General features: G+C 41.0%; 2 protein-coding genes across 5 annotated transcripts in view; one reads left to right on the top strand and one right to left on the bottom strand.

Annotated features, from left to right (window-relative positions):
* Positions 1–1,779: 1,779 nt before the first annotated feature.
* RMC1 (regulator of MON1-CCZ1) lies at positions 1,780–21,895 on the top strand. Of its 3 annotated transcripts, XM_087754984.1 has the most exons (21): positions 1,780–2,158; positions 4,470–4,546; positions 6,033–6,117; positions 6,502–6,558; positions 7,906–7,992; positions 9,194–9,334; positions 10,967–11,070; positions 11,547–11,636; positions 11,748–11,853; positions 13,134–13,245; positions 14,346–14,390; positions 14,821–14,874; positions 15,190–15,318; positions 15,677–15,783; positions 16,453–16,572; positions 16,747–16,824; positions 16,987–17,091; positions 17,177–17,245; positions 17,389–17,614; positions 18,360–18,458; positions 21,639–21,895. In XM_087754984.1, exons 1-20 carry the CDS (start codon positions 1,991–1,993, stop codon positions 18,437–18,439), a joined length of 2,040 nt encoding a protein of 679 aa, XP_087611110.1. In that variant the 5' UTR covers positions 1,780–1,990; the 3' UTR covers positions 18,440–18,458; positions 21,639–21,895. The 3 variants fall into 3 exon arrangements, with proteins under 3 accessions (XP_087611110.1, XP_087611102.1, XP_087611120.1); XM_087754976.1 differs by lacking the exon at positions 21,639–21,895 and having other exon boundaries at positions 18,360–18,537; XM_087754994.1 differs by lacking the exons at positions 1,780–2,158; positions 4,470–4,546; positions 6,033–6,117; positions 21,639–21,895 and adding an exon at positions 6,125–6,370 and having other exon boundaries at positions 18,360–18,537.
* Positions 18,453–24,906, bottom strand: part of NPC1 (NPC intracellular cholesterol transporter 1) — a 29,124-nt gene continuing 22,670 nt past the window's right edge. For both annotated transcript variants that reach the window (XM_087754957.1, XM_087754964.1), the window contains exons 19-25: positions 24,340–24,455; positions 23,671–23,800; positions 23,063–23,263; positions 21,959–22,190; positions 20,718–20,831; positions 19,762–19,924; positions 18,453–19,085 (exon numbers count right to left, since the gene is read on the bottom strand). In XM_087754957.1, coding sequence (XP_087611083.1) covers positions 19,003–19,085; positions 19,762–19,924; positions 20,718–20,831; positions 21,959–22,190; positions 23,063–23,263; positions 23,671–23,800; positions 24,340–24,455 — 1,039 coding nt within the window. In that variant the 3' untranslated portion in view covers positions 18,453–19,002. The remainder of the gene's footprint in view (positions 19,086–19,761; positions 19,925–20,717; positions 20,832–21,958; positions 22,191–23,062; positions 23,264–23,670; positions 23,801–24,339; positions 24,456–24,906) is intronic.

Below are 24,906 nucleotides of genomic sequence, written 5' to 3'. Positions count from 1 at the left end.
GTGTTTGGACTGAAGCCCGAGTTGTTACTGTCATTTTTAATTTCTTTCTAAAATCTGTCTAGCACAGATTAAAAAAAAAAAAACCACCACAAAAAATCCTTAATAAATGAAGCAATGGTCCTCAAGTCTGTCATTTAAAGCTACTGGCTCAATTATATTGCCTAGACATCTTTTCACTTCCAGCAGTAAAATTGGTTCAGGAATTTGCTTTGAGATTTTGAGACATCTGGGCATGTTGTCAAGTAGTTGAAAACAAGTAAGAAGATGCTAAAACAAGCATTTTCCTGGACACCCTTGAAATAAAAGGTTCTAGGATTGTTATTAAGCAAATAGAATCTTAGAAGTAAATCTAGATTTTTTTCATTGTTGGCTTAATTAACTTTTCTGACATTATGACTGCTCTCATGGTCAATTTTAAAACTATCACAATAGTTTCTAGTTCTGTGTTTATATACTTGTCTGATTTCTCCCCCCCCCCATACCTCAGTGTCTACTGTCTTAATATTCCTATTGCAGTTGTAGAAAGTGCTTGCTGTCCTGTAGGAAAGTAGGAGAAGGTTAACTGTCAGTAGAATTTCTTAAATTTTGACCTTGGATTAACTAAACTTTTGGCTAACATGCAATGAATTTTTTATTTTGTAAAAAATGATAAACTTTAAGGAACTTCAAATGCTCTGGAAATACTTGTCCTCTCTAGTTAACGCAGAATTGTTTGATGATGCGGGAGGGTTCTGCAGAACAAATAGCTGCTTGTAATTCCTAGTTGTGACTTCAGTTTCTCTAGTCTGATGTGAAATGATTGCAGTTAGACTAGCGGGGTCACAAGTCAGCAAGCAGTTGTTTGCCTGATACCGTGTTAGTACCTGGTGCTTAAATTTCTATTTCTCCTGTACAAAGTTGTGCCACTCCGGTCTAATCTGAAAACTTGGAATTGGTATGATCTCAGTCTTTTTTTTTTTTTTTCCCTGTTTATTTTTTATTTCCTTTGTTTCCCTTTCTAAGCCAATTAGCAAATATGTAATTAATGATGTTCTCACACAATTTCTAAACCATACTGTTTGCAACCTGTGAACTATGCCACTAGCCAGTGCATCAACCAAAAAGAAAAACCCCATTGCTAGTTTATTGTCCAAACTGAAATAAGCATAAACGCTGAGAAACAATCCAGACTTTAAAGCATTATTGAAGTTAATAACGTTACTGAAAACAGTCCTGTTTTCAGGGTATAATTTCCCTTACAACTAGCCACTAGAAAGCGGTTTCATGCCCTGAAGCAGCATCAGCAGCGGCTGCTTTTCAGGGGCGATGCAGTAAGCGTGGACACATTAAGGCAGAGCTGTGAAGCAGGTGCTTCCTTCCCCCCCAAAAGCTTCGGGTTTTTTGGGGAAAGCACTCTAAGAGGTTGGGCCAAATGTATTTCTCTCGCCTCAGCTCTCGGTGTTTTCCTCCCAGGAGGCCAGCAAAGCCACCGCCTAGCTAGCCAAGAGGCCTACCTAAGGCCCGGGGAGAGACTTCAGCAGAGCGGTACCGAGACCGCGCCCTTCCCGCCCCGGCATTGCCACAGGCCGCCCCTGAAGGGGCCGGTTGCCCCGGCGGGGTGCGGCAGCAGGGCGGGCTCGAGCTGGCCGCGCAGGCCCAGCCCCCGCCGTTCCGGCCTCCGCCCGACGCCCGCTCCGGTGCGGCGGCAGGCGAACCGGGGCTGCGAGGGCGGTGGCGGGGTGGGCGGGGCAGCGCGGGGCCACGCCCCCGGCCTGCGGGGGAGGCGCGCGCCCGAGCGCGGGGCGGGGACCTCTCAGCCGCCGCTTCCTGCCCGGCCACGGCGGGCCAGCCGCGCGCTCCGCTCCGGCCGCCGCCTTGGCGCCCGGCGCCTTTAAGGCAGGCCGGTCCCGCGTCACGTGTGAGGGGAGTGTAAACAGGAAGCGGCCGGCCGGGAGGCGGCGGCGGCGGAGGGTTCGTTGTGGGACCGTCTGACGCCGGGTGAGCCGCCGCCATGAGCCGCGAGCCGCCGCCGCCGGGGGAGGAAGAGGCGCCGGGAGGAGGAGAAGGGAGAGCCGGCGCCGGGGAGGGCGGCTGCTACCTGGCGCTGTGCGCGCGGCCCGTGCACTTCGAGAAGGCCAACCCCGTCAACTGCGTCTTCTTCGACGAGGCCAACAAGCAGGTGGGCGCGGCGGCGGCGGCGGCGGGCCCTCCCTCCCCTCCCCGCGGGAGGCGGCGGGAGGCCGCGCTCCCCCGTCCTGACAGGCCGCCGGCCGGTATCTGTCAACTGACGGCGGATCGTCGCCTCGGGACCTCGGCCCAGCGCCGGGGCCGTGTGAGGGAGAACCGCTGCCTTCTGTCAGCGCCGAGCCCCTCCCCGCCAGCCGGCCGTGCCGGGCGGCTGGGAGAGGGAACGGCCGGCGGATCCCCGGCACCCCCGCCGTGCCTCGCTCGGCTCTGCAGGCTGGGGTCGCGGCTTCGGGCCTCTTGCCTCAGCCTTTCCCGCTGCTGCTCTGTCGCCTCTCCGAGGAGAGGGGTCTGGAGGCTCCCATGCCTGGGTTTGATTTCATCCCCGTGCCTCGGCTGCTGAGCATGAGGCTGGCCGTTCCCCTTCTGGGGAACGGCTGTGCTGTGAGGTCTTGCTGCTGGGCGGCTGGCTCAGACCCTGTCATCTTGCTAGAGATGGTAGAATTTTTTTTCTCAAATGCATCAACATAGATTTATTAGGTTGAATTTCACCTGCCTTTACTCTCACTACTGTAAGGTCTTTCAGGATTTCTTCAGAGTGAGCACTTTTTTCTTTCTATTCCAAGTGTCCCAACATTACTGGCGAACTTTGTCACTTCACTGTTAGCTTCGTTTCTCTGATTTTTTTTTTCCCTTTTCAATTCCTAAGGTTTGGTACATTCATAAAAATTAATATTTGTAGCTTTACTTGTGGCTCGGACCCCAGTGGATGCTTCGCTTTTCATTTCTTGGCTTTAGTTCTTTTAAGCGTGTTTCTCCTTAATATTCCTATGGGCTTCTGAGTATTCAGCTCAGTATAGCTAAAAGATCCACAGTCTGTCATGAGGTTTATATAGATGGGGATACATTCCACTGTCTAATTCCTGTAACCATTCTGTGACCTCAGCATTCACAGGATGAAACGTTCAAGCTTTCTTCCCCATATAAATGGTGTGGTTTTCTACGTGTGATGTGGACGTGATCAGTGGCATATTTGGAGAGGGGGGAGTATTTCTGGGATGTGTTTCTTCCTGTTGCACTCTGTTTAGAATTATTGGTGTCCTTTCTCTTTATAAACCATAATCCTTATGTTGTGAGGGCCAGGTGAAATAAGTTTACTTAAACATGCCTGTCAGGAGACACTATATCACAGTGTGGATGTGATACACCTATGCAGAAACTGGGTTTTAAGAACTCAGTTGAAAGAAACTTATTTTCAACTGTAAATTTAATTCTCCATGTTTTCTTGCTACTCTAAAATTGTTTAATTTCCAAAGTGTCTCTAAATCATTTGTAATCAGCATTTCAATGACAGTTTCCCACGTGAACGGCTTTCCGAGACATCTGTCCTTGCTATCTTCTCATCTCACAAAGATTTAGAGGGTGTTGCCTTCATTTTCTGTCTACATCAATATCAACAGTAGTTAAACTAAGTATTTATCATTCTAGTAAAGCTGTGGACTTGCTTGCTGTTTATAGGCTTGACACCTGTATTCCTGCATGAGCACACTGCACCCAGTAGCATGGCTAATATTACAAAACAGTCTATCTGTTATTCTGAGACCTGATCTGGGTGTCTAGTGCTTCCACACGTACAAGTACAAATACAGCATCTGCCTTTGTTTTTCTAAGCTAGTTAAAGTTCACAACAGCGTGACTTTTTATTAATGTTACCTTATTCCAGCTGAACAAGCGGTATAGCTCTAGCAGGTTTTATAGATATATATGTGCAGTTGCGCTAAAGGAATTCTTCAAGTTGTTAGTGCAAGTTCACTGAAACTTTTTAGGTACGTGCAAAACTGCAGATTACTATTAAACTATTCCTATCTAATAACATATTTGGACAAGATCAAGCTTCTGGGTCATTGAGTTGCATCTCTTCCCAATCCTCAAGCTGATTTCCTTTCTGTTTTAAACAATGCCCTGATGTCTCAGATACTTTTACTAGTACATGACTTAGGAAAATAGGAATATTAAAAAAAAAAAAAAGCTTATACAGACTTTTACTGTTTTAACTTGCCCAGTAGTTCAGAATATGCCTACAAGACTGTTACAATACCATTGGAAACCTGTCAACTCTAAGTAAACTTGGCACTCCAGAGGAAGGAATTGATTATTTACTGAGTCTCAGTGTGAACTGACAGATCTGTGTAACAACAAAAATTATGTCTAGTAAAAAAATTAAAGCTATGGCTTACAGAAAAGAAAGCATGTTAAGGTTATGATTTTGAATAAGCTACAAATATGTTCAAAACTTTTTTTTATAGGTTTTTGCTGTTCGATCTGGTGGAGCTACAGGCGTTGTTGTCAAAGGTTTGGAGGATAGAAATCCCATTTCCTTCAGGTAAGGCACCTTCATCTTTGTTGTCTTGGGATAGAATTCTGCAGTCTTAAAATTATGTGGTGCTTAGTCCTGATCTATTGTAATTCAGGCATAAAACTTGAAAGTAGTTGTGATCATCTTTGGATTTTGTTCTTAGACATAATCTTGCAATTAAGATGGCATGCTTTGCCCTCGTGAATTTTTAGTCTTCTGAGGGGGGAAAAAGTTAGTAGGCTGTGGCTTTTTTTTTTTTTTTTTTTAAACAGCAGTGTTTTATTAAAACACACTATATATGTGAGAGAGTGTGAGGATTCAAACTTGTGATTCCTACAACACCAGTGACTTATCCAAGGATGCGGTTCAGCAAGTTAAACAAAATGAAGTAAATGTAAATGTGTAGAGAACTGTAACTTCTGAGTTTCATGCCTGTGATTCCAGCGCAGTGTTTCCTACCTGTCAGTTTCTTACATTCTGTTTCTTGTTTAATCTAAATTGTCTTCTTTTATATCTTCCATTTTTTTGTTGAAACGGTTTTTTTTGCAGAATCTGACAACAGTACTTTCAGTGAAACTACTTTGTCTTTAGAAAACTATTTTAGATATGCCTCTGTTAAGAGCAATGGCTCTTTGCACTCTGCTGTCCGTATGTAAGGAAGTATTCTTTTGCTCAAAGGTTGCTTCAGTCCAGATATGGATGAAACAATTAGCAGTCGAGGTGTGTTTGCTGTGTTTACTGTGATCTGTCAGGTATTACATAGGGCCTGTCCTGAAAGTTGCTCTTTTTATTTGACTTTTTAATTTGACTACCCTTGTCACAAATCCCAAGGGAGCTAAAAGTACTCAGTGAACTTCAGGAGGTTCCACAGTTTTCTTGCTTCACTATCTAGCTCTCTCTTAAGTTATTATACTTAATAATGTATACTGGAAGTAGAACTACCTTATTCATGCCAATTGTGCTGATGCTTCTTTGGTAAGAATACATTTTTTACTTTTTTTCAAATGATGTGAAAACAGCCTCACTCTCCCTGTAACATCAGAAATTCTTCTAGAGGATGTGTCCTAATGGGGAAGCGAGTAGGCTTAGGTCGCTTAGCAGTAGTTCTGAAAGTAAAGTAGCTGATTGCAGGACGTTGGTGAGTGTCACAGAACTCCAGACTCGCTGGGAGAGAACTGAGAACGCAGGTTTGAATACTTCCACGGTCTTCCAGTTCCACATCACAGGCCAACAGAGTTGAGCATTTGTGGTAACTTCAGGTGGTAATTTGTGCGATCTTAGCCATGCTTCTGTTACGGATGTGTTCAGGACTTCTGAAGGCTGAGCTACCACTATCTTCCAGTCTGAATTTTGAATCCTGTACTTGTCCGGCAACACTCCGAAGTTGTATTCAAAAGCATTTGCACTACACTTTTTTTCCCCTCTCTCATTGTCTTTTTGAGGGTGTATTACAGACTTCTGTAAGGAACTATTTTAGACAATATTTCTGTAACTTCTTTTTCTTTCTGTATAGGATGGAAGACAAAGGAGAAGTGAAGTGCATCAAGTTTTCTTTGGGGAACAAGATACTGGCTGTGCAGAGAACTTTGAAGAGTGTGGTAAGAAACCTACACCCTGCAGACAGGGAACTGGAGCTGGAAATCTTTTACTTACAGTACCAGAGTAGAAGCCTCTGAGACAAAAGTTCTCAAGAGGTCTAGTGGCTAACAACAGCTGTAGTGAAAATTCCTCTATCATCCTGAGGGGCTGAACAGGCGACATTGTTGTCTTGCTGATATCATCATTTAAGAAAAAGTGTGGGGGGAGCCAACTCCTATAAAGAATTCCCTGGCAGGGATGAAGTAGAATATAGTAAGTCAAGTTTTTCTTTGATATCTCTCATCCAAAATAATTCAATAAATTAATGTTTATTCTCTTGTATCTGCATTTGTATCTTGTCTGTGCTTCATATTTGCTAACATGCTTCATGGGTGTTTTCGCAGGATTTTTTGAATTTTATTCCAGATAGCCCTCAGCTAGAATATACACAAGAATGTAAGGTAAGTTAAGTAAATGTCCAAAGCTTATATGCTTAGGTGAAACTCTAATGTTAGTTACGCTGGTGGCCTCTGCTCTACAAGAGAGCTAATTGGGATACCTTCGAAAACACTAACATGAAGTAAATGAGATATGTAGGCACTACTCTCTATCTGAATTGAGGTAAATGAACAGGTATTAACAATACCATAAAAAACTTCCTGGTCTAGTCACTTGAATTCTTTCCTAGAAAGGAGTGGAAATGCTGTGGAGGCAACAAGGACGAGAGGAAATAGCCTCAAGCTGCGCCAGGGGAAGTTTAGGTTGGATATTAGGAAAAACTTCTTCACCGAAAGGGTGGTCAGGCACTGGAACAGGCTGCCCAGGGAAGTGGTTGAGTCCCCATCCCTGGAGGGTATTTAAAAGACGGGTAGACGTGGTGCTCGAGGACATGGTTTAGTGGTGAACTTGGCAGTGATAGGTTAACAGTTGGACTTGATGATCTTGAGGGTCTTTTCCAACTTTAACGATTCTATGATGTTATGAACAAATGTTGAGGTTTGGGAAGGAGAAGAGGCAAAGTGGTGGTGTTACAGAAACAGTGGACAGTAATTATACTAATGCCAGATATGTTAATGTGGATGTTTTACCCTCATTTCACTGATCAGTGACAGTAAGTGATTACTAGTTTGTATACTATGTTTGGTATTTTTTAAACAACGCTTCTATTTTTTTGACAATTATTTTACCAGAAACAGGTACCGTTGTCATTGTTTGGTACTTTCCAACTTTTAACTAAGATAAATTACATCTTGGGGTAATAGAATGCTAAAGTAAATTTTTAAACACATGATTTGCACAGATCCCTTTATTCCTGTAGACTTTGAAGCTGAAGCACACTCTGCTTCGTTACGTAGGATTATGCGTTTGAGTAAACCATTCTAGCAAAGCATTTATGGTACTGTTCTGAGTGGAGTCATGGCAAATATTTTCACTTAGTTCTTAATTTCTGTCAACAGAAGGAATCCACTTTTCATGTCAGGAATTGGTTGAATTGGCAGTATGGTTTGAGCCAGAAGAACTTGGTTGTATTTAGGGCAAAAAGAAAATTTGACTGTGTAATAGACTTGTAAATCTTACATGCTGCCAAAAAATTCAGGTCGTACAGTAGTTGTGTTCATACATAGTTTTGGAAGCCTTTACAAAAGGAGCTGATGGGTGCTGGGTGTCTGGTTGGCCAAAAGTATTAACTCCAGTGATTGGATAACTAAGTTGCCTTTGGTCTCGCATTCTTCATTTAGTAATATTAGCTTATCTGAATAGTTAATTTTTCCAAGTAAAAGAGTGTTTGTTTGCTTGTTTGTTAAAAGACAAAGAATGCCAATATTCTAGGATTCTGCTGGACAAGTTCTACAGAAATCGTCTTCATCACAGATCAAGGAATTGAATTCTATCAGGTAATACAAACAACTCCTGTAGGACATATTTAGAAATTTGAAAATATAAATTTGTGTCAGTATCTTTGAATTCCTTTCTTCTAGCTCTCTGATTGAGAAAGCACTACTAAAAAAGAAATTCCGCTGTTCTGTTTGCAGACTATGATTATTTCTCTTTGAGAGGAGTACTTTTTGGGGCAGGGGAAACTTAACACAAACAGGTTATTTAGCACAGCTAACAAAGACCCTATATAAAGGAGTACTGAATTAAGCCTTGAGAACTCTAGATTAATAGATGCTCTTGGCTTGTATGGAAATAAGTATCTAAATCTAATGTGAAATATCACTTCATGCAAAACAAATCGGCATTGGGGAGGATGTGTGCATGCTTAAAATGCAGCAAAGAACAAATAATTGACTAAGACAGTGATATCCTTCTGCAAATTGGCAGCTTCCTCCTATGTTGATCTCATTGTCTGAGTTCCTCTGTGTTATGTGTAATTACCTTTGCATATGTTTTTGGAGAAATCTAATGAATAAATAGCCCTTTATGACATTCATGATGAGGGGTAATGTAAACTTCCTCCAAAGTTGTGCACTTCCCAATCTTGGAGCTAAGACATGGTGTTTCACATAATTACTGTTACTAATAGCTACTACTAAAGAAAGTAACTGAAAAAGCAGCATTATTTCCTACTGATTGAGGGAGAAAAATATATTTGGCACCTAAAAGGATTATGAACGTCAACCCTGCAGGTAAAAGGACCAAATCAAGTAAGTGTTTTTTTTGAAGAGAAGTTATTTAAGCCCTTAAAATGAAGAGAATCAATTTATATGCTGTCATGGTTCTTAAAATAAAAGAAACTGGAGAGTGACAGCAACAAAGATAGATATTGTAATAACTTTTTAATAAAACTTCACTGATTGTGTCAAGCTAGGTGTTTTCTCCATTATGGACAGAACTTACACCCAGACCTGGACGAGGGGGAAGAGACAGCACCTTTCACCTCATTAGAATTTGAGGAGGATTTGATATGCATTTCCTTAGCTACAGTAAATGGGGGCCTAAGCTGTAATTGTCGTTTTTTTGATTTTTAATTCTAGCACTATAAATGCCCTTACACTTAACTGTTTCTTAGTTAACATTCCTAGCTACTGTGTAGTACCATTTATGCTGTTGGAATCCTGGTGGTAATATAATGCTAATATCCTGTGTTTCCAGGTATTACCAGAGAAACGAAGTTTAAAACTTCTGAAGAATCAGAGTATTAATGTCAACTGGTACATGTATTGTCCAGAGAGCTCTGTTATTCTTCTGTCAACCACTGTCCTTGGCAATGTCCTGCAGCCATTCTATTTCAAGGTAAAGGAATATGTTCCAAACTTTTCATTTTGTGTGCTTCCGTTTTTTTAGGCTGCTTCTTCACTCAAATATTCTATTGCTTTTCCTGGATTTCTTCCAAGAGGCGCATGTGTTCACATCCTTATATGACAATAAGCAAAGGACAAAGCAAAAATCTATCAGGTGGTTCCTAGGTGATGGCTTAAAATGAAGTAATTTGCTCTTTCTTATGTCCTCTTCAGGAAGAGGTGTGTCCAGCTAATGTGGGACAGTTGACCTTGAGAAAGGAAAAAAAAAAATAGTGACCCAATATTTGACAACTTAAATATCTTTCAAGAGATCTTTTTTCTACTTAAATAAGTATATATTATTTACTTTTACTATGGGCATTTGCACTCCGTAGTGCGGTAATAAAGAAAAATTAAGGGCCTTTCACTTGTGATTAAAACTACAACCTTCCAAATGTGAGTGGATGAATTTGAAAAAGAAAGAAAAAAGGTAGCGCTTAAGAAGCAACTATTGTCCCAAGCATGAGAGGGCTTTGTTTACAGTATTTATTTCTCTTAGTGTTCTTCCCTGTGGACGACACTTCAGGTTACTGGGAAAATATTTTTGGCTTGGAAAAAGTGTGTAGTAAAAACTGGGATCCGTTTTAAGTTAATCATGCAGTAAGATGATTTAAAAAATGAGGAAAAGAACTACAGAGTTCATCTTGCTTCTCTCAAAGGATTAGGAAGATTTCGCTGGTAGTCTAAGGGAAGAGATTAAAAAGAAGCTTATTCAAATGGGTTTCCCGGTTTGATCTTGTGTAGGGTCTATACTGTATCCTGAAATGACGTTCTCTTAGGTGGCTAGGTGGAACTTACTAGACTCTCACAGCTTTCTTTTTAAGAACTTAGGTCATGCTTCCCCCTCCTTAACATTTTGTGTCAAGTTGTAGCTTGAAGCTAAATAATTTTTGTTTTGTGTTCAGAAGGCAATCTTTAAAGATTTCCTGAGAAAGGTACTGTACTAAAATAATCTTTGAAAATAGAGCTCTAGCAAAGGATATACTTCTGTAGTGTTCACACTTCATGCTCAAGAATGAGTTAATGATGAGAAGGGGAAGTGAATTTCAGTAGAAGCTTTGGAAACTCTGAAAACTTTCTTAAATACAAATTCTATAGGAAAAGAGGAAGAGGAGAGAGGAAACCTTGAGCAGGAGCAGGAGTATGCTCTGAGTATAAGGCAGATTCTGGAGTTAGCAGGAACAAAAGGAGACTGTGACTGGTAGGAGGTACTGATATTTTCCCCTTCCCAGTAAGCAGTTATTTAAGAGTCGGAGCATATGCTTTGCTGGAAGAGAGAAAGGAAGTTAAGGGAACTGCTTGAGATCTCCAGGCCAATTGTAAATGGGATCTACATGCAAATTTGTCTTGAAGCTGATGTTATAAAGTCAAGATGATAAAGCTGCTAAAATAGTAATATCAGAAGTATGTGTTTGGGATCACAGTAGGAAAAACAGTGTCAAACCCTTTTTTTTTCTTTTCGGCTGTCACCATTCTTCACCTCGTGGGGGTGCTATTGATGCAGCGTTTGATTAAAGGTTACTTGAGCTGTTTCTGTTTCACGTCTTAACAATGGATTTCTTTGGGGTTTTTTGCTGTTTAACAGAGTGGAACGATGTCAAAACTATCAAAATTTGAAATTGAGTTACCTGCAGCACCCAAGTCCTCCAAGCTCAGCCTTTCTGAAAGAGATATTGCTATGGCTACAATGTATGTATCTAACTAATCAAGCCTTTCTTGGAAAAGTATGACAGTTTGGGGATGCTGAGAAAGGACAAGAACATTAACATGGTTGCACTTATTTCTTGTTTTAGCAGTACTACTGCTTTAAAGTGCTTCAGTTACTGCCTTGAACAAAGCATCTAAACAACTCTGTTGGGGCAAGGTGGGGAAGGGAAGCTAACTGAGAAGTCTTACGTGAAATTGTTCTTGATTAGTACAGAATTTTGAGAATCCTTCATTTTTGAACTGATGTGTTGGTAGAGTTGTTCTTAGATGCCTAACTTGCATGAGCATAGGCTGCGCATTGTGATTTACTGAGTGCTGTTTTGGTCTTTCACTTTTAATTCATTGATCATTTGACTTAGGTAATCTCACATCTGGTCTTTTAGGATAAAACGTATGGCTCTAACAGACTGGTAGAGCTCTTATTTGAAAATAATGCTTTAATCCTGTTGTCTCATTAGATATGGGCAGCTTTATGTTCTCTATTTGAGGCATCACTCAAGGACTTCCAATAGTACAGGAGCAGAAGTAGTCCTCTATCACTTACCAAGGTAAGAGCAGAATGAAGAACATTAGTGGCAATTCACATGTGTGTAAGAGACATCTGCTTTTCTAGTTTAAACAAGCTTACTGACCCGTTCTTCTCATCTCTATTTCTGTAGAGAGGGCTCCTGTAAGAAGACACATATTTTAAAGCTGAACAGAACTGGGAAGTTTGCCCTGAATGTTGTGGATAACTTGGTGGTAGTACATCATCAGGATACTGAGGTGTGATTTATTTATACTATGTTGTGCCTTAACTTTTTAAAAGTTATGGGTAGATTTTAATAATGATGCCTGTTAGCTCTGTAAAACACTTTTGCAAGTGCTTAGCTTTGCCAAAAGCTATAGTATTTGCAGAAACAAAACCACAAGGGTATAAGAGACTCAGAATTATCCTCTTACCTTGTTCAGCTAACATTTATTTTTCCTAGTTTCCCATGATACTCTGCTGCTGCACTGTGTAGGCTTTTAAGGCATTATATGAAGAGGTAGAGTTAAATTGCATACTACATTATTAATCCTGGGAACTTCTCATATTGCACACATCTGAATGATATGTTTCTATGACACAAACTTGTGTCCTTTAGTTCGAAGGCCTGGATCTGCAAAAACTTCTATGAACACAAATGGTCTTATGCATATGGTAGCATAGGTAAAACTTGCTTGACTGTAGTCTCAGTAGCAAGGCTTGATCAGTGGTAAAGCTAACGTGGTATTTTGCTCTTAACTTGTGGAAAGGCTTTGGCTTCTTGTATTATCTTCTCTTGGGCAGCTTCAAGAACAGGGGCACATTATCTCATTGGAATGATTAGTTGATATTTCAGTTATAATTCATGTTAATTCTACACATTAGCATTTAACCCAGGGCACTTGTTCTCCAGCATTTTGGTCAAGCTATAAACATGACTCTATACAATAACTGAAGTCATGTTTCATTAGCACTGAAAGTGAAGCTAACTTCCACTGTGCAAGGCTAAGAATGTGGTCCATACTGGGTAGAAGCGCTAGTGACCCGAGTTGAACAGGACTGAATGGGTACAAGTATGAGGATATCGCAGGAAGATGCAGAATTTTCCTCACAGTTTCTAGCATGCATAACTAAGCAGTGAATTTGACACGAATCTCTTACAAGGGGGTGTATAAGACAGGTTGAGAGAGACTTTTTACCGGGGCCTGTAGTGACAGTTTAAAGGGCAACAGTTTTAAACTGAAAGAGGGGTAGATTTAGATTGGATATAAGAAAGAAATTTTTTACAGTGAGGGTGGTGAGACGCTGGAGCAGGTTGCTCAGGGAAGTTGTGGATTGCCCCGTCATTGGATGTGCTCAAAATCAGGTTGGACAGGGCTTTGAGCAGCCTGATCTAGTGAAAGATGTCCCTGCCTACAACACATCCCTTCCAACCCAAATGAGTCTACCATTCTAATGGAGAACACAAGATGGAAATGTGAAAAGCAGCCTGGGTGATAATTCACATTTGTGAATACTAATTTCTTCTCGATTGCAGACTTCAGTTATATTTGACATCAAGCTAAAAGGAGAATTTGATGGGTCTACTACCATCCATCAGTTTGTACTTCCGCCTCGATCGATACAACCCTATCAAATACCTGTAGCAGGTAGAACTACTATATAATAAATACCCTAAAACACTGTTATCAAGATTATCTAAATGTAACAGCTGGCATACAAGAGTGCTTCAGTTTTCAGGATGCTGGTTACTAACACTTCTATTATGTGTATTTAGCAGAGGGTGAGGGAGGAAAGAAGGTAAGAAGGAATTGAGCATAAATTTGTGTTCCAAGCTCGTGCCTACTACAGAAAAGTAAGAGTTGCTGTTTAAGGTGCATACTTCCCATAGTACTTCACTTTTACACTTCAAAGTTGGGGTTTTTTTTCCTTTTTTGGCCACAACTATAATAACTTGTGTGCGTACTCAAAAGCACTTCATGTGTTACTGGCTTAGGTCATGACTATTGAAACTTCCCAAGTCACAAAGAAGCTGAAAGACAATCCAAGCTCAGAATCAAGTTTAGGACCAGTTTAGAAGCAATGCTAGGATCAATGTTAGGACTTCACTACTTAGATTCTTCTTCTCAGATTATCTTTCTGCTACGCTTCTAGGACAGGAGAACAGATAATTACCCTCAAGTAAGTAGCTAAAAGTAGCTAAAAATAGTCTGAGCATAATTCCCCTAGCATATGGCAAAGCAGCGTGGTTCTCTTTACAGAAGATGCTTCTATAGGAATGATTGCACCTTAAAGCTCTTTAACACCTGGATGTTCAAGTCACTAATAGGGAGTATGACTGACAAATCTGCAGGTGGAGGTTTGTATTAGACAAAGGTTAGCATCAGAAAGTACAAACCAGTCTTGCTTTTTAAGAAACTGAAGTGATTACATATAAATTCAGCAAATGTAGTCTATTTAGAATTATAGGAGTAGAGTAGAATACTGCTGCATGCATGATTCACTTGGCTGAAAAACAAAACAATCATGTTTTGAGGAATTTGTTTGCCTTCTCACAGTGTCAGATTTTCTTTGTAGATGATCTGGCTACACAAATGGGTGTATCTTTTTTGTTAGCCTACTGTAGGACTGGTAGACGTGTTATGATCTATACTTGCCTTTTCAGTGTAAGCTTGTAGTTTGTATTTTGTTAGTGTAGGAGAGCTGCCAGAGTACTACTGTTCTTCACCTGATGTTAATTTTTCTGCAGGTCCAGCCTCTGTGACGAGTCAGTCTCCTGTTTTATGTAAACTCTGTATCCTTTAAATACTCTAAAAGTGCAAGAGTCTTACTGAAGCCTCATTCCATGTACCAAGCGTGGAAGAAGCTGGCATTTGTTACCTTGACGCATTAAGTCCAGCTTTAGCTGATTATGCGTATTTACTTCAAGACAAAATAGTATGCTTCATAAGAGACAGTAATGCTTTCAGAGAGTTGTAAAAATGAAAGTCTAGTATAATACAATACCACATTTCTTGGCCATCTGAGATGCACGTATGAAATTACTGAATAGGTACACCGTGAAATTGAAGATGCAATTCCAAGAGTATGGTTCAAGACCTTACAAGAAAAGGTGACAGTAAATGGAAGTATGTTAATGGGATCTGCTTTGGTACAGTAATGTGAATTTAGTAGCAACAGGTTAGAATCAATGTTAATAGGGATGTTGGAACTTTAACATTTAGATTCTTCTTCTTGGATTGTCTTTCAACCTGATATTATCATCAGTGCAAGTGAAGGTAAGTGGTGAGGTGTTTGACTCTGCTATATTCGGTGCCAAAGGGGGGCTGGTTTATACCTTCAGTGCACAAAGCAGCTGAAAACAAAGTGACTAAGCAGATGTACCTAGTAAGACAATTACTCTTGGTAGTGGTAACTGAGGATGACCATCTCTTTACTACAACTTTTCAGGGGTAATGCTACTCTAAAATACAGACTTAGGAAGGCAAATAAATCATAATCTAGATGTGTTCTCATTTAAAGGTGGAAAAGTTGAATGTCTAGGCTATACTATATAAGGCAATTCACTTTTTGTTTTACTCCTTCAAATTAAGGTTACCTCTGGAGTCTTCAAGTGAAACTTGAACCTGTAGTTAACCTCTTGCTAGATAAAGGAAGACTAATGGATTTCCTTCTCCAAAGGAAAGAATGCAAAATGGTTATCCTATCTGTATGCTCTCAAAGTAAGTTCACATGCTTTGTCTGTCTCTTGAAAGTACAATACTGCTTATTCATAAATACTCACAAAGTTAGCTGGGCTGTTTGTAGATTTGAGATCACCTCTGAAGCTAGCTTGGTCCTGCAAGATGTCATTTGTATAGACTACCCTCAGTCACCGTGCTAAAGGAATTATTAAACAGCATTAAAGAATTCAACTTCCCCCCCCCCTCCATTTAGTTAAAATACATCTGACATGACTGAAAGTGTTTCTTTGAAGTTTAGAATCAAGTTTAGAGTAAGATCACCTTTTGAAAAAGGCAACATTAAAAAGCCCCTGGTTAGTTCTCCTCATAGTTTTTTTTTTTTTTTTATCTTTTGCAGTGCTCAGTGAGCCAGAAAGGAGATCATTGTCTGTGATTGCAACTGTTTTTGACAAACTGAATCACGAATATAAGAAGTACTTGGAAGCTGAGCAAAGCTATACTATGGTAAACCATGTTAGCTACAGCAGCTTACAAAGATAGGATGATGCTCTTTGCATTTCAGGCATGCTCTTTTCTACTTGGGAAGTTCAGGCCTACCAAGGTCCTGGCTGCCTTGGGCTCACAGTAGGTGTCCTGCTGTGCAAGGTGCACTAAGACCCCCACTTAGCACCCTGGTGTGGCAGGTAACATACCCCAGAAAGAGGGTAGAAGCTCAAAAAACAACTTGGAATCCATAGCTACCAAAATAGCTTCCAAACCACTGATTTCATGGCACACTACACCACTGCACAACATACACAACCCTGATGCATCTTGGAATTGCTTCTGTTAAAATACCAAGTTCAAGCACTAACTCGTACAGCCACATACTAAAAATCCTTCTAAAGCTGAGGGCCTGTATCAACGCAGTAAGTTTGATTCATCTCCTGGCTTTGAGGCATATAACAGTAGCTACATTTATGTAACTTTGAAAAGCAGTTTTAAATTTAATATGAAAGCCCACACTGAATAGAACGCATCCAGTATAACACGACCACAGATGTGAATTTGCTCAGTAACAAAACATGTTTATAGTTATGTTCCCAGTGGAAAACAGTCTCTGTACAGATGAGACCGAAACTGTACACCACCACTACAGTTTTCTTTCTTTTTAAAACGGCTTTCTTCTTGTAGGTGGTAGAAGCAGGCCTGAGTAGAAGTAATCCACTCCTGAAACGTCCAGTCCGCACTCAAGCAGTTATTGACCAGTCTGACATGTACACACACGTTTTATCTGTATTTACAGAGAAGAAGGTAAGTTAATTTTAAGTGCTAGTCTTAGAGCAGCAAACTTAAGCTGACTGCTTGAAAGAGCCTGCAGAAGGCTTTATTGTCAGGATTAGGGTATTTTAGTGCCCGTTCTTACGGGGTTGTCATTAACAGGGGAAGCTATGCAGGCTCCACCTAACACTTTTTTTTCTTGTCCAGGAAGCACCTCATAAGTTCACTATAGCAGTCTTGATGGAATACATTCGCTCTCTTAACCAGTTCCAGATTGCAGTTCAGGTAAAATATTGATGTCCCAAGCATATCGCCTCGCTCCATGAAATTACATGGAGTTTCAGACCAGTCTTGGTCATGTGTTTAAGTCCAATACAATACTGCCTTCTAGATTGTGAAAACTGGTATTGATCCATACCTTTGATGGTCTTCTTCCTGCATTCACAGCACTACTTGTATGAGCTGGTCATCAAAACCCTCGTTCAACACAACTTGTTCTACATGCTCCATCAGTTTCTGCAGTACCATGTGCTCAGTGACTCAAAGCCTTTGGTACGTAAGACAAGTTGCCTCAATAAGCTAGCGACGGAGGTGGGAAGGCTTCACAATCTTAAGGTTATTTCTGCTTTTGCCCTAGGCTTGTCTGTTGCTGTCCCTGGAAAGCATTTACCCTCCCGCACATCAGCTCTCTCTGGATATGTTAAAAGTAAGCATTTCAGACTATAGTAACTCCATGTCACATGTGGGCTAGACTTGTCAAACAGCTTACCTGACCAAGCTTGAAGTGACTAGCTAGCATCTCGGTCATTTGTTAGAAGCGTAGTCTTACAGCTGTGATTGACTTCACAGAGACTTTCCACAGCAAATGACGAAATAGTGGAAGTTCTGTTGTCCAAACACCAAGTGTTGGCTGCCTTGAGATTCATCAGGGGTATTGGAGGACACGACAGCATTTCAGCCCGCAAATTCCTTGACGCAGCAAAACAAGCAGATGACGACATGCTTTTCTATACAATATTCAGATTCTTTGAACAAAGAAATCAGCGGTTACGAGGAAACCCTAGTTTCACACCAGGTAAGCAATAAGCAGTTAGACCAAGATACTCAGTTGTGCAAACAGAACTAAGACTTGTTTCACTTCCACTCCAGCCGCGTCCCTATTATAAGATAAAACCCTTGGTGCATTCTAGCCTGTGTTTTAGACTTACCTGTAAGCATAGTGCCAAAGTTAACTTGTTTTAGCCCTTTCTACACCACACCCAGGAGTAAAAAGACCGAGCCAAACAGGAAGTTGCAGATGAAGCTAACCTGTTTGGCTTGCAGTTGCTTGCACTGCTTAGTTTAACAAAGCCATTATCTCCAATTAGTGCTTTCTCCTGAAGCCAGGAACTGGGTCAAGAAACCTTTGAGTCCAGTTGTCTGTAATCCACAGATTACACAAATTCAAGAGCTGTTTTATACTACAGTTCCTCTGACTTTAAAAACCAACCTAAACTGCTTGCACTGGCAACATGTTCTTAATCACCATGTAGTCTATAGGCAGAGAATCCCACTCCAAGGTCTTATATCTCCACAGTAAAGAACTCTCATGGCTATGAATCTGCTGGTTAGACAGAATTAGATCAGGCATCTGCTTCACCACAAGAATACGTGGGACAGGACTGGAGATACCTCAGTATTCCAGTGCTTTAAAACTGTTAAACTCCTTTACTCAAAGGCATTAAAGCTAATTAGTACTTACAAGTTGAGGTAAGGGAAACTACACGATCTTGCTTCTCAGTTTCTGAGTTTTCAAGTTAACTTTTATTCCCCCCCCCCAGGTGAGCACTGTGAAGAACACGTCACCTTCTTCAAACAAGTTTTTGGAGAACAAGCTCTCATGAAGCCCACAACGTTCTGAAAGACTCTTCCACTGAAATGTATAAACTTAATTTATTGCATTTAAGTAGATTTTTGAACTACAAAATTGCTATTTTATAATAAAGTATATACAAGACATTTTGGCAAATAGTACTAAAAATATTACGACTTGTGATGGCTTCCCCCTAAAAATAGAGACAAAAATTGCATTGACCTGCATTTAAAATTAGTGTCAGTGGTTTAGCAGTCCATTCTCATACACATGTCACCTCAGTTTCATTGACAAAAATAGCTATTCAACTCGCAGTACCGCTGGTTTAGGTTTCTAGAAGAAAAAGATGCAACCTCTTGAAAACAGAAGTGTTTTAGTGATCTTGTTAACACAGCTAGCTTTAGTAATACTGTTACATGAGCCACACGTAGCATTTCCTGAGTTTAAAGCTATGTCCAGAGCTGCAGCTGATATCTTCTAGTTGAATCTGTGCAGGAGTCGAGTCAGTAGTGGTTACAGTGTGATAGTCATAGAACACTGCTGCACTTCAGTTCTTAAGAAGAGCTGGGCCTAAGCCACAGTTCATGGAGTCCACTGAACACTGTTAAAAACTAGAAGTAGAGGAGTCTCTCCCGTTCTGTGCCTCTGGTCCTCTCTTGTGCAGCGCGAGTTTTAGCTTTATTTACTGATGGCCCTGAGTGAGAGAAAACAGAGTTATTCCGAAGTCTCAACAGCAGATCAGTCAGTCATCAAGCAGCATGCATGATAGTTGTCTAGGTCCAGCTTAACATTGACGAGACTTCAGAAACATGCTTTGCTCAGCTGTTAATAGCTGTCAGCAGCAGCAAGGGCAGTAGGTGAATCCCCATCAGTCTTAACCCCCTTAAGTAAGGCTCAGTTAAAGTCTGCTTTTAAGAGCTACACCATAGGTGTGAATTTCCAAACTCAAGAGGACAGCATTTGGACCATCCTTACTGCAAAGCGAGATCGCTTCTGCAAATGCAGGAACGCTGTCCTGCAGCAGGTTTGTGGCTTCCACCCACCGTCCTGTCCCCAGGTTGAGAGCCATTAATCACGCTGCTGCCTGGCAGGCCGCACGGGCCTAGGCAGCCACCTCCGTGAAGAACAGCGCAGCGCAGCCGCGCGGGGCAGGCTGTGGTTGCTGCAGTTCAGCACGCCGGTAACGGTGAGCTTGCGCTGCCACCAGTCAACCCTTGCTTTCCAACAGACCGGCTGCTCCAATGACAGAGAGGCACATTCAAGTACTGCTTTTTATCCTTGCAGTCCTTCCTATTTAATGTGGAGAAGGTGTCCACAGGTAGCTAGCTGTTTTTGTTTGAAGTGCATCTTGGAGCACTGTCGCATCTTACCTATGTAACTAAGCAGAACTGGAAGAAATACTAGTCCATGTGCTGCTCCCAGCAGAACCATAGCTAGATACATCCTGAAGTAGAATATCTTGAAGATTTGAGATTTGGAAAAAGCCAGTACTACAATTCCTGCAAATTTGGTCAGTGTGATACCACTGAAAACCTGTCAATAAAAAAAAAAGTGGGTTTAAGTGATAAGTAGGGCTTTATGTAACCCATTTGCTTTAAGTATTTAACATTTGCTAAAATTCTTCTGTAATTTGAGGCTCCTATATGCAGTATGCCTCCTTACCTGTTAGTCCTTAGAACCAAACCCAAGAAGTGTTCAACTTCTTGGTCCCATTAGAACCCAACACCACAGGCCAGGCTCAGTATGATTAAAAATCCACTCTGATCCGTACAGCCAGCTAGTTTTAGTGAATTTTTACTTCAGGCAGATACAGATGGAAGCCATTACTGAAGTAATGCACATTCCAGTGAAGTTTCTTATCTGGGTCCAGTACATGTATCAGCAGAAGTTTATTCCAACCCCACCCAGGTTGCTTATCTTGGTCTAAGTGACATGACAGTACTGCCTAAATACTAAGCCCTGCTTGCATTCCCAAAGATTCAATTGCATCCTGTATTCAGAACAACCTTTCCTAGTCATCTCTGAGTACCTGGAAGAGAGAAGCACTTAAACTTTAACGGGACAACTCAAGGTTAATCCAAACTCTTAGTTCAGCTAAGGCTTTTAGCTCTGTTCTCTACTGTAAGGTGGTAGTAACATCCGACTAAAAATTGAGTCTTGATCACCCCCCCTATTACTAGTAGAAGCCTAGGTTGACCTCTAAGCTTTAACCAAGTACTCCAAAAAGAAAAGGCAAGGCCATCCTTATGACTTAAGGATACTGGCATAGTCTGTGAAGTTGTAACTTGGCTACTCGTTTCCCCCCCCCCATAAAGGAGATACTTACTGAACTGCCCATGTGAGACAGAGCTTCTTCTGCACGCTCTACTCTGCTGCCCTTAGTACTAACGGTGAACGCTCTTGTCACGTGACTGCAGAATTCCACAGCAATACCACAACTCTAGAGAGTGAAAACAAACATGAAAATATCATTTAGATGAGCACTTTGATGATAAGGTCTCCACTCGGAACTCTAGACAGGCTAGACAGGTTCTAGCAGCTGTGTTCAATTCCCAGGGTTAAAATTTTATTGGGAGTTACAAGCTCAGCATTACCTGGTTGCTAGAGGCTGTTACAGGTACCATGTGGCATTTTACCACCAGTCGTTACTAATGAACAATTAATCTGATTAAACAGGAATCAGAACACGAGATCATTTTGGAGGACAAAAGCTTCTTGACATTGAAGAAAGCTGGCTTCAATACAGTGCATGCAGTGAACACTGAACGCTAAAATCACTTTACAGATATTAGCTGCAATAACATTGCTTTAAAGTAACACTAAGTATACATGCTGATTTGATACCATAAAAAAAAACCTCAGCTGAATTTAGCCTTTAGTTTAATCTTAAAAACAAGCTGTTTAAATAGTCATTTACAACATTGATTGAACAGCTGGCAAATCTTAGGACTTATCTAGCAGGTAGACTTGCATGAACATATGCCTAGTTGTAACATGGAGCAACAGTTTACTCTGTCATAACTTTCTCAGATCTGCAATAAATCTCTAGAGAGCAAGGTCAGCCAGAGCTCCAGCACTCAGCCATTAGTTACTAAGTTCTGGCGTGTTTCACCAAGGCACACTCTGCCCCCGGTGGTTTCATCCATTTATGCAGGAACAATACCACTGCTAGCACACCACAGGATTTGCTCTGTGGATCGTAAATACAGCAGAAGCCTTAACACTGACTTGTGTATCCTTACCTTAGGCATGAACAACCTCTGTTGATGCGCAACAGCACCTACCCTGTGTAGCAGCAATACAACCGTTGCCGCAGAACAGAAGAGACCACCACCAGATGCCATATAGCTTACAGTTCAACTGCTGTATCTTATCAGTACTAGGACTAGTTGTCAGAATAAACGTGTTTTCTACGCACCACCTAGCTGTATTAAGATAGTTCCACTACTGTTCAAATGCCTGACAAAGTTTAGTAGAAAATACTACTCGGCATCATGAATATATATGTAAGACGCACAATTGTTCAAGACTTGGAAACAGCAGCAGAGGGATGTCTTGTTAACTTACCATGACAAGATTTACTAATGAAACTGCATTCAAGCTGATGCCCCAGACCCACATCACTCCAAACATGTTGATGATTATCATAGCAATAGTTATTGAAACTACAACAGCAGCCCACACTTCAAAACCAAGCAGCACAGTTGTCACCAGGAATATTGATCCCAAGGAGATGCAGAGGTTGAAGATAGCATCGTGCACGATTGTCAGGTATTGTTCATAGAAGACATAAAACACACTGTGGAAAGAACAGAAGTTGTAGTTAGCCATCTTCCTTGTTACAGGATAATAGATTAGCTTCTGTGCCAAGGATAAAAGTTTTCTCCGTATAGAGGTCACCAACAGGAATTGGCTTCCTAGCATCAGTGGAACGACTCCTGTGGAACGCTGGCTGTTAGATGACAACTCTTCACTAACACTTCAAATAAAGGTTGTATCTGAAAGTCAGGGTAATCCCCACTAAGCAGCTACAGTAGTTGCCAGAAAAGTAGTTCCTCAAATTGACTGTGGTATCTGCAGGATGACTACAGAGGGTCTGAACTGATTCATTATGCAGTGAGACCGTAAGGATGGCTATGATTATTTGAAGCAAAGAGATCAGTATTTCAGCTGTACAGGTATCAATTCCAACTCAATTTAATTGTGGTACTCTTATACAGAGTCTTTAGCGTGTTCATCATGCAAGCATTAGACAAGCAGTACTTGGCATCACTGCTGCCTTTGCTTTAAGTTTAAATAACTTAAGTTTGAAGTCAATACATTCACATCACAGCTTGCAACGATGTAAGTCAACATATCTGCTTAAGTTAGAACTATTAAACCCTACCATGAAAGCTAGGAAGTACCCAAGCTGAAGCCAGAGCTACCTTTGTGGTGAACGGGGAAGGACAGGTTCCTTGATTGAAGTTAGTTATCAACCATAGTAAAGAGAAGTTAGTGCTGTGGATGTAAGTTGTATTTTTGTAGTTTTACTAGACATTCCAGAGCCTCTATGTTACCTCCTGTTAGACAAAACTCAAGACTCAAGTCTCAAGATGTTATTAACCAGTATCTTTTCTCAGTTCCTCAAGTTGAGTATTTGTCACTAAGGCAAGAAAGATCTAAGCATACCTGTACGGAAACACCCGGTAGTTCTTCTCTTTGATGCCCATGGTTTCAGTAATGTTATCTGCTATAACCCGAGCTTTCTTCATAGCATCAATAAAATCAGACGATGTTTTCAGTACAGTATGGTAAGTCATAAAATAAGTAGCTCCAACATCAGATTTGTTGTTTATTAAGTTGACAGCAGAGTTATATGCAGCATGTCCTCTAGATAAACATAGTAACATTTTAGATGTCAATGTCAGTGAGCACCATTCAAATTTATTAGCTTTTATAACTCAGAATCTTATTTCTGACAGTTTCCAAAACGGATAAAAGCTTCAGAGCACAATACATTTCAAGATTGCACAGAATATACTAGAACAGACTGACTATAGAAGTTGTTTCTCTTTGTACAGGGGAAAGCTGCTGTTCCATTTAGTTGATAATGCATTTGTTTTCCCAGTTTTGTTTTTTTTTTTTTCCAGAAAATACTACAGAACAGGTGAGATGTCAATGTTTGCATGCCTTGTAGAAGGACATTAGATATCCAGCCTTGCAGACAAAGTCGCACTTCCAGAGCAAGTATCTTTGACACACTGGTCTAAGCAAGATACATAGAATATGGCTCTTACCCTTTGCCACATTTAGGATTAGGGTTGTCCGATAGGAACATTGGCAAAAATGTCATGAAATCTTTGCCCTGCGGTCTCTGCTTGCCTTCTTGAGTCAGTGGCCGACAACGAGTGCAGGATGGATCGGTGACTGAAGAAATACAGGAAGAAGGTCAGCTACAGGATCAAGTATTGTTTGTCTTAACAGTAGTAACTTCTGACTTGCAATACTGTAGGATACAATTCCATAAAAAGCATTTTCACTGATGAAATAACTAATCAGCCCCAAAATTCTGTATAAAATTTGTAGTCCTTTGTTTTTATTTATTACTACTAAGGCAAGGGCTACCAGAGAACTCAGTTACTGAGAATTACAAACTGAAGGATCCAAACAGAACCAGAGCACTAAGTTTATGTGCTCTAATGAAACCAACAGAAGCATCAAAATTTTTTATAACAAGTTATTTTTTGTCATTACATTGGCTGTCTAGGTAGGCTGTCTTCAACCTGCAGCATTCCAGTAGAATGTTTAAGTTCACTCAAACAGCACTTCAAACAAATTAGAAGGCAACTCAAGAGGTGCCTGCTCACAGTAAAAGCTATTCACCTGACTCATACCATGACAGAATGTTTTGGCTGTGAAATTTATAAACCAAGCTAATCCCCTAGTAACAAGATGGATGCTGATACCTGAAGCATTGCAAAACTGTCCAGTAGTATTGTAGACTCTGCAACACGATGACTGCGGCTTCACCCAGTCAAAGTAGTCATCAATCCAGGATGATGGGGCATAGCCTATCCTCGTGCTAACAAAATAATGTAACATATCCAGCATCAGTAATTTTATGTTTCATTTCAGAACACATCCCTTGATCTCTCCAGTGCTGACTTACACCATGCCAACTCATTCTGGTCCAAGCTACTTAACTCTCCATGTAGTCCTCTGCTCCAGTACCCCATCCAAGAGCCAGTCTTGCTCATAACACTGCAGCTAGCAAAGAGCAGGAGGCTTCTTCCCTGCATTCAAGTTCCACTGCAAAGCTCAGCTTTCCATTCCCCTGTCCACTCTATGTCCCATCCTATTCCAGATATTGTTGCCTCAGTTTTCAAGCAAGGCTCCTCCTTCAGTTAGGCTGAAGTAAAACCACTGAACTACAGTGGAAGGAATCAGGAAAATACTTTCTTCAGTTGTTACCTACTGAACTCCAGATACAGCTCCTGCTTAGCCTTGACAGGCTAGGCTAGCCTATCCACCAA

The sequence above is a fragment of the Nipponia nippon genome, unplaced genomic scaffold (genome assembly GCF_047370975.1).
Source record: "Nipponia nippon isolate SJK-2023a ecotype South Korea unplaced genomic scaffold, ASM4737097v1 scaffold_1, whole genome shotgun sequence".
Lineage (NCBI taxonomy): Eukaryota > Metazoa > Chordata > Aves > Pelecaniformes > Threskiornithidae > Nipponia > Nipponia nippon.
Note: the sequence above shows the minus strand (reverse complement) of the source record. Positions and strands in the feature narration are given on the sequence as shown.

Excerpts from the sequence above, each read along its gene's own strand:
- RMC1 (XM_087754984.1), top strand. The coding sequence starts at position 1,991 with ATGAGCCGCGAGCCGCCGCCGCCGGGGGAGGAAGAGGCGCCGGGAGGA. Across the intron at positions 4,547-6,032 it reads AGAAATCCCATTTCCTTCAG|GATGGAAGACAAAGGAGAAG; the intron begins GTAAGGCACCTT and ends CTTTCTGTATAG. Across the intron at positions 16,825-16,986 it reads AGTTCCAGATTGCAGTTCAG|CACTACTTGTATGAGCTGGT; the intron begins GTAAAATATTGA and ends CTGCATTCACAG.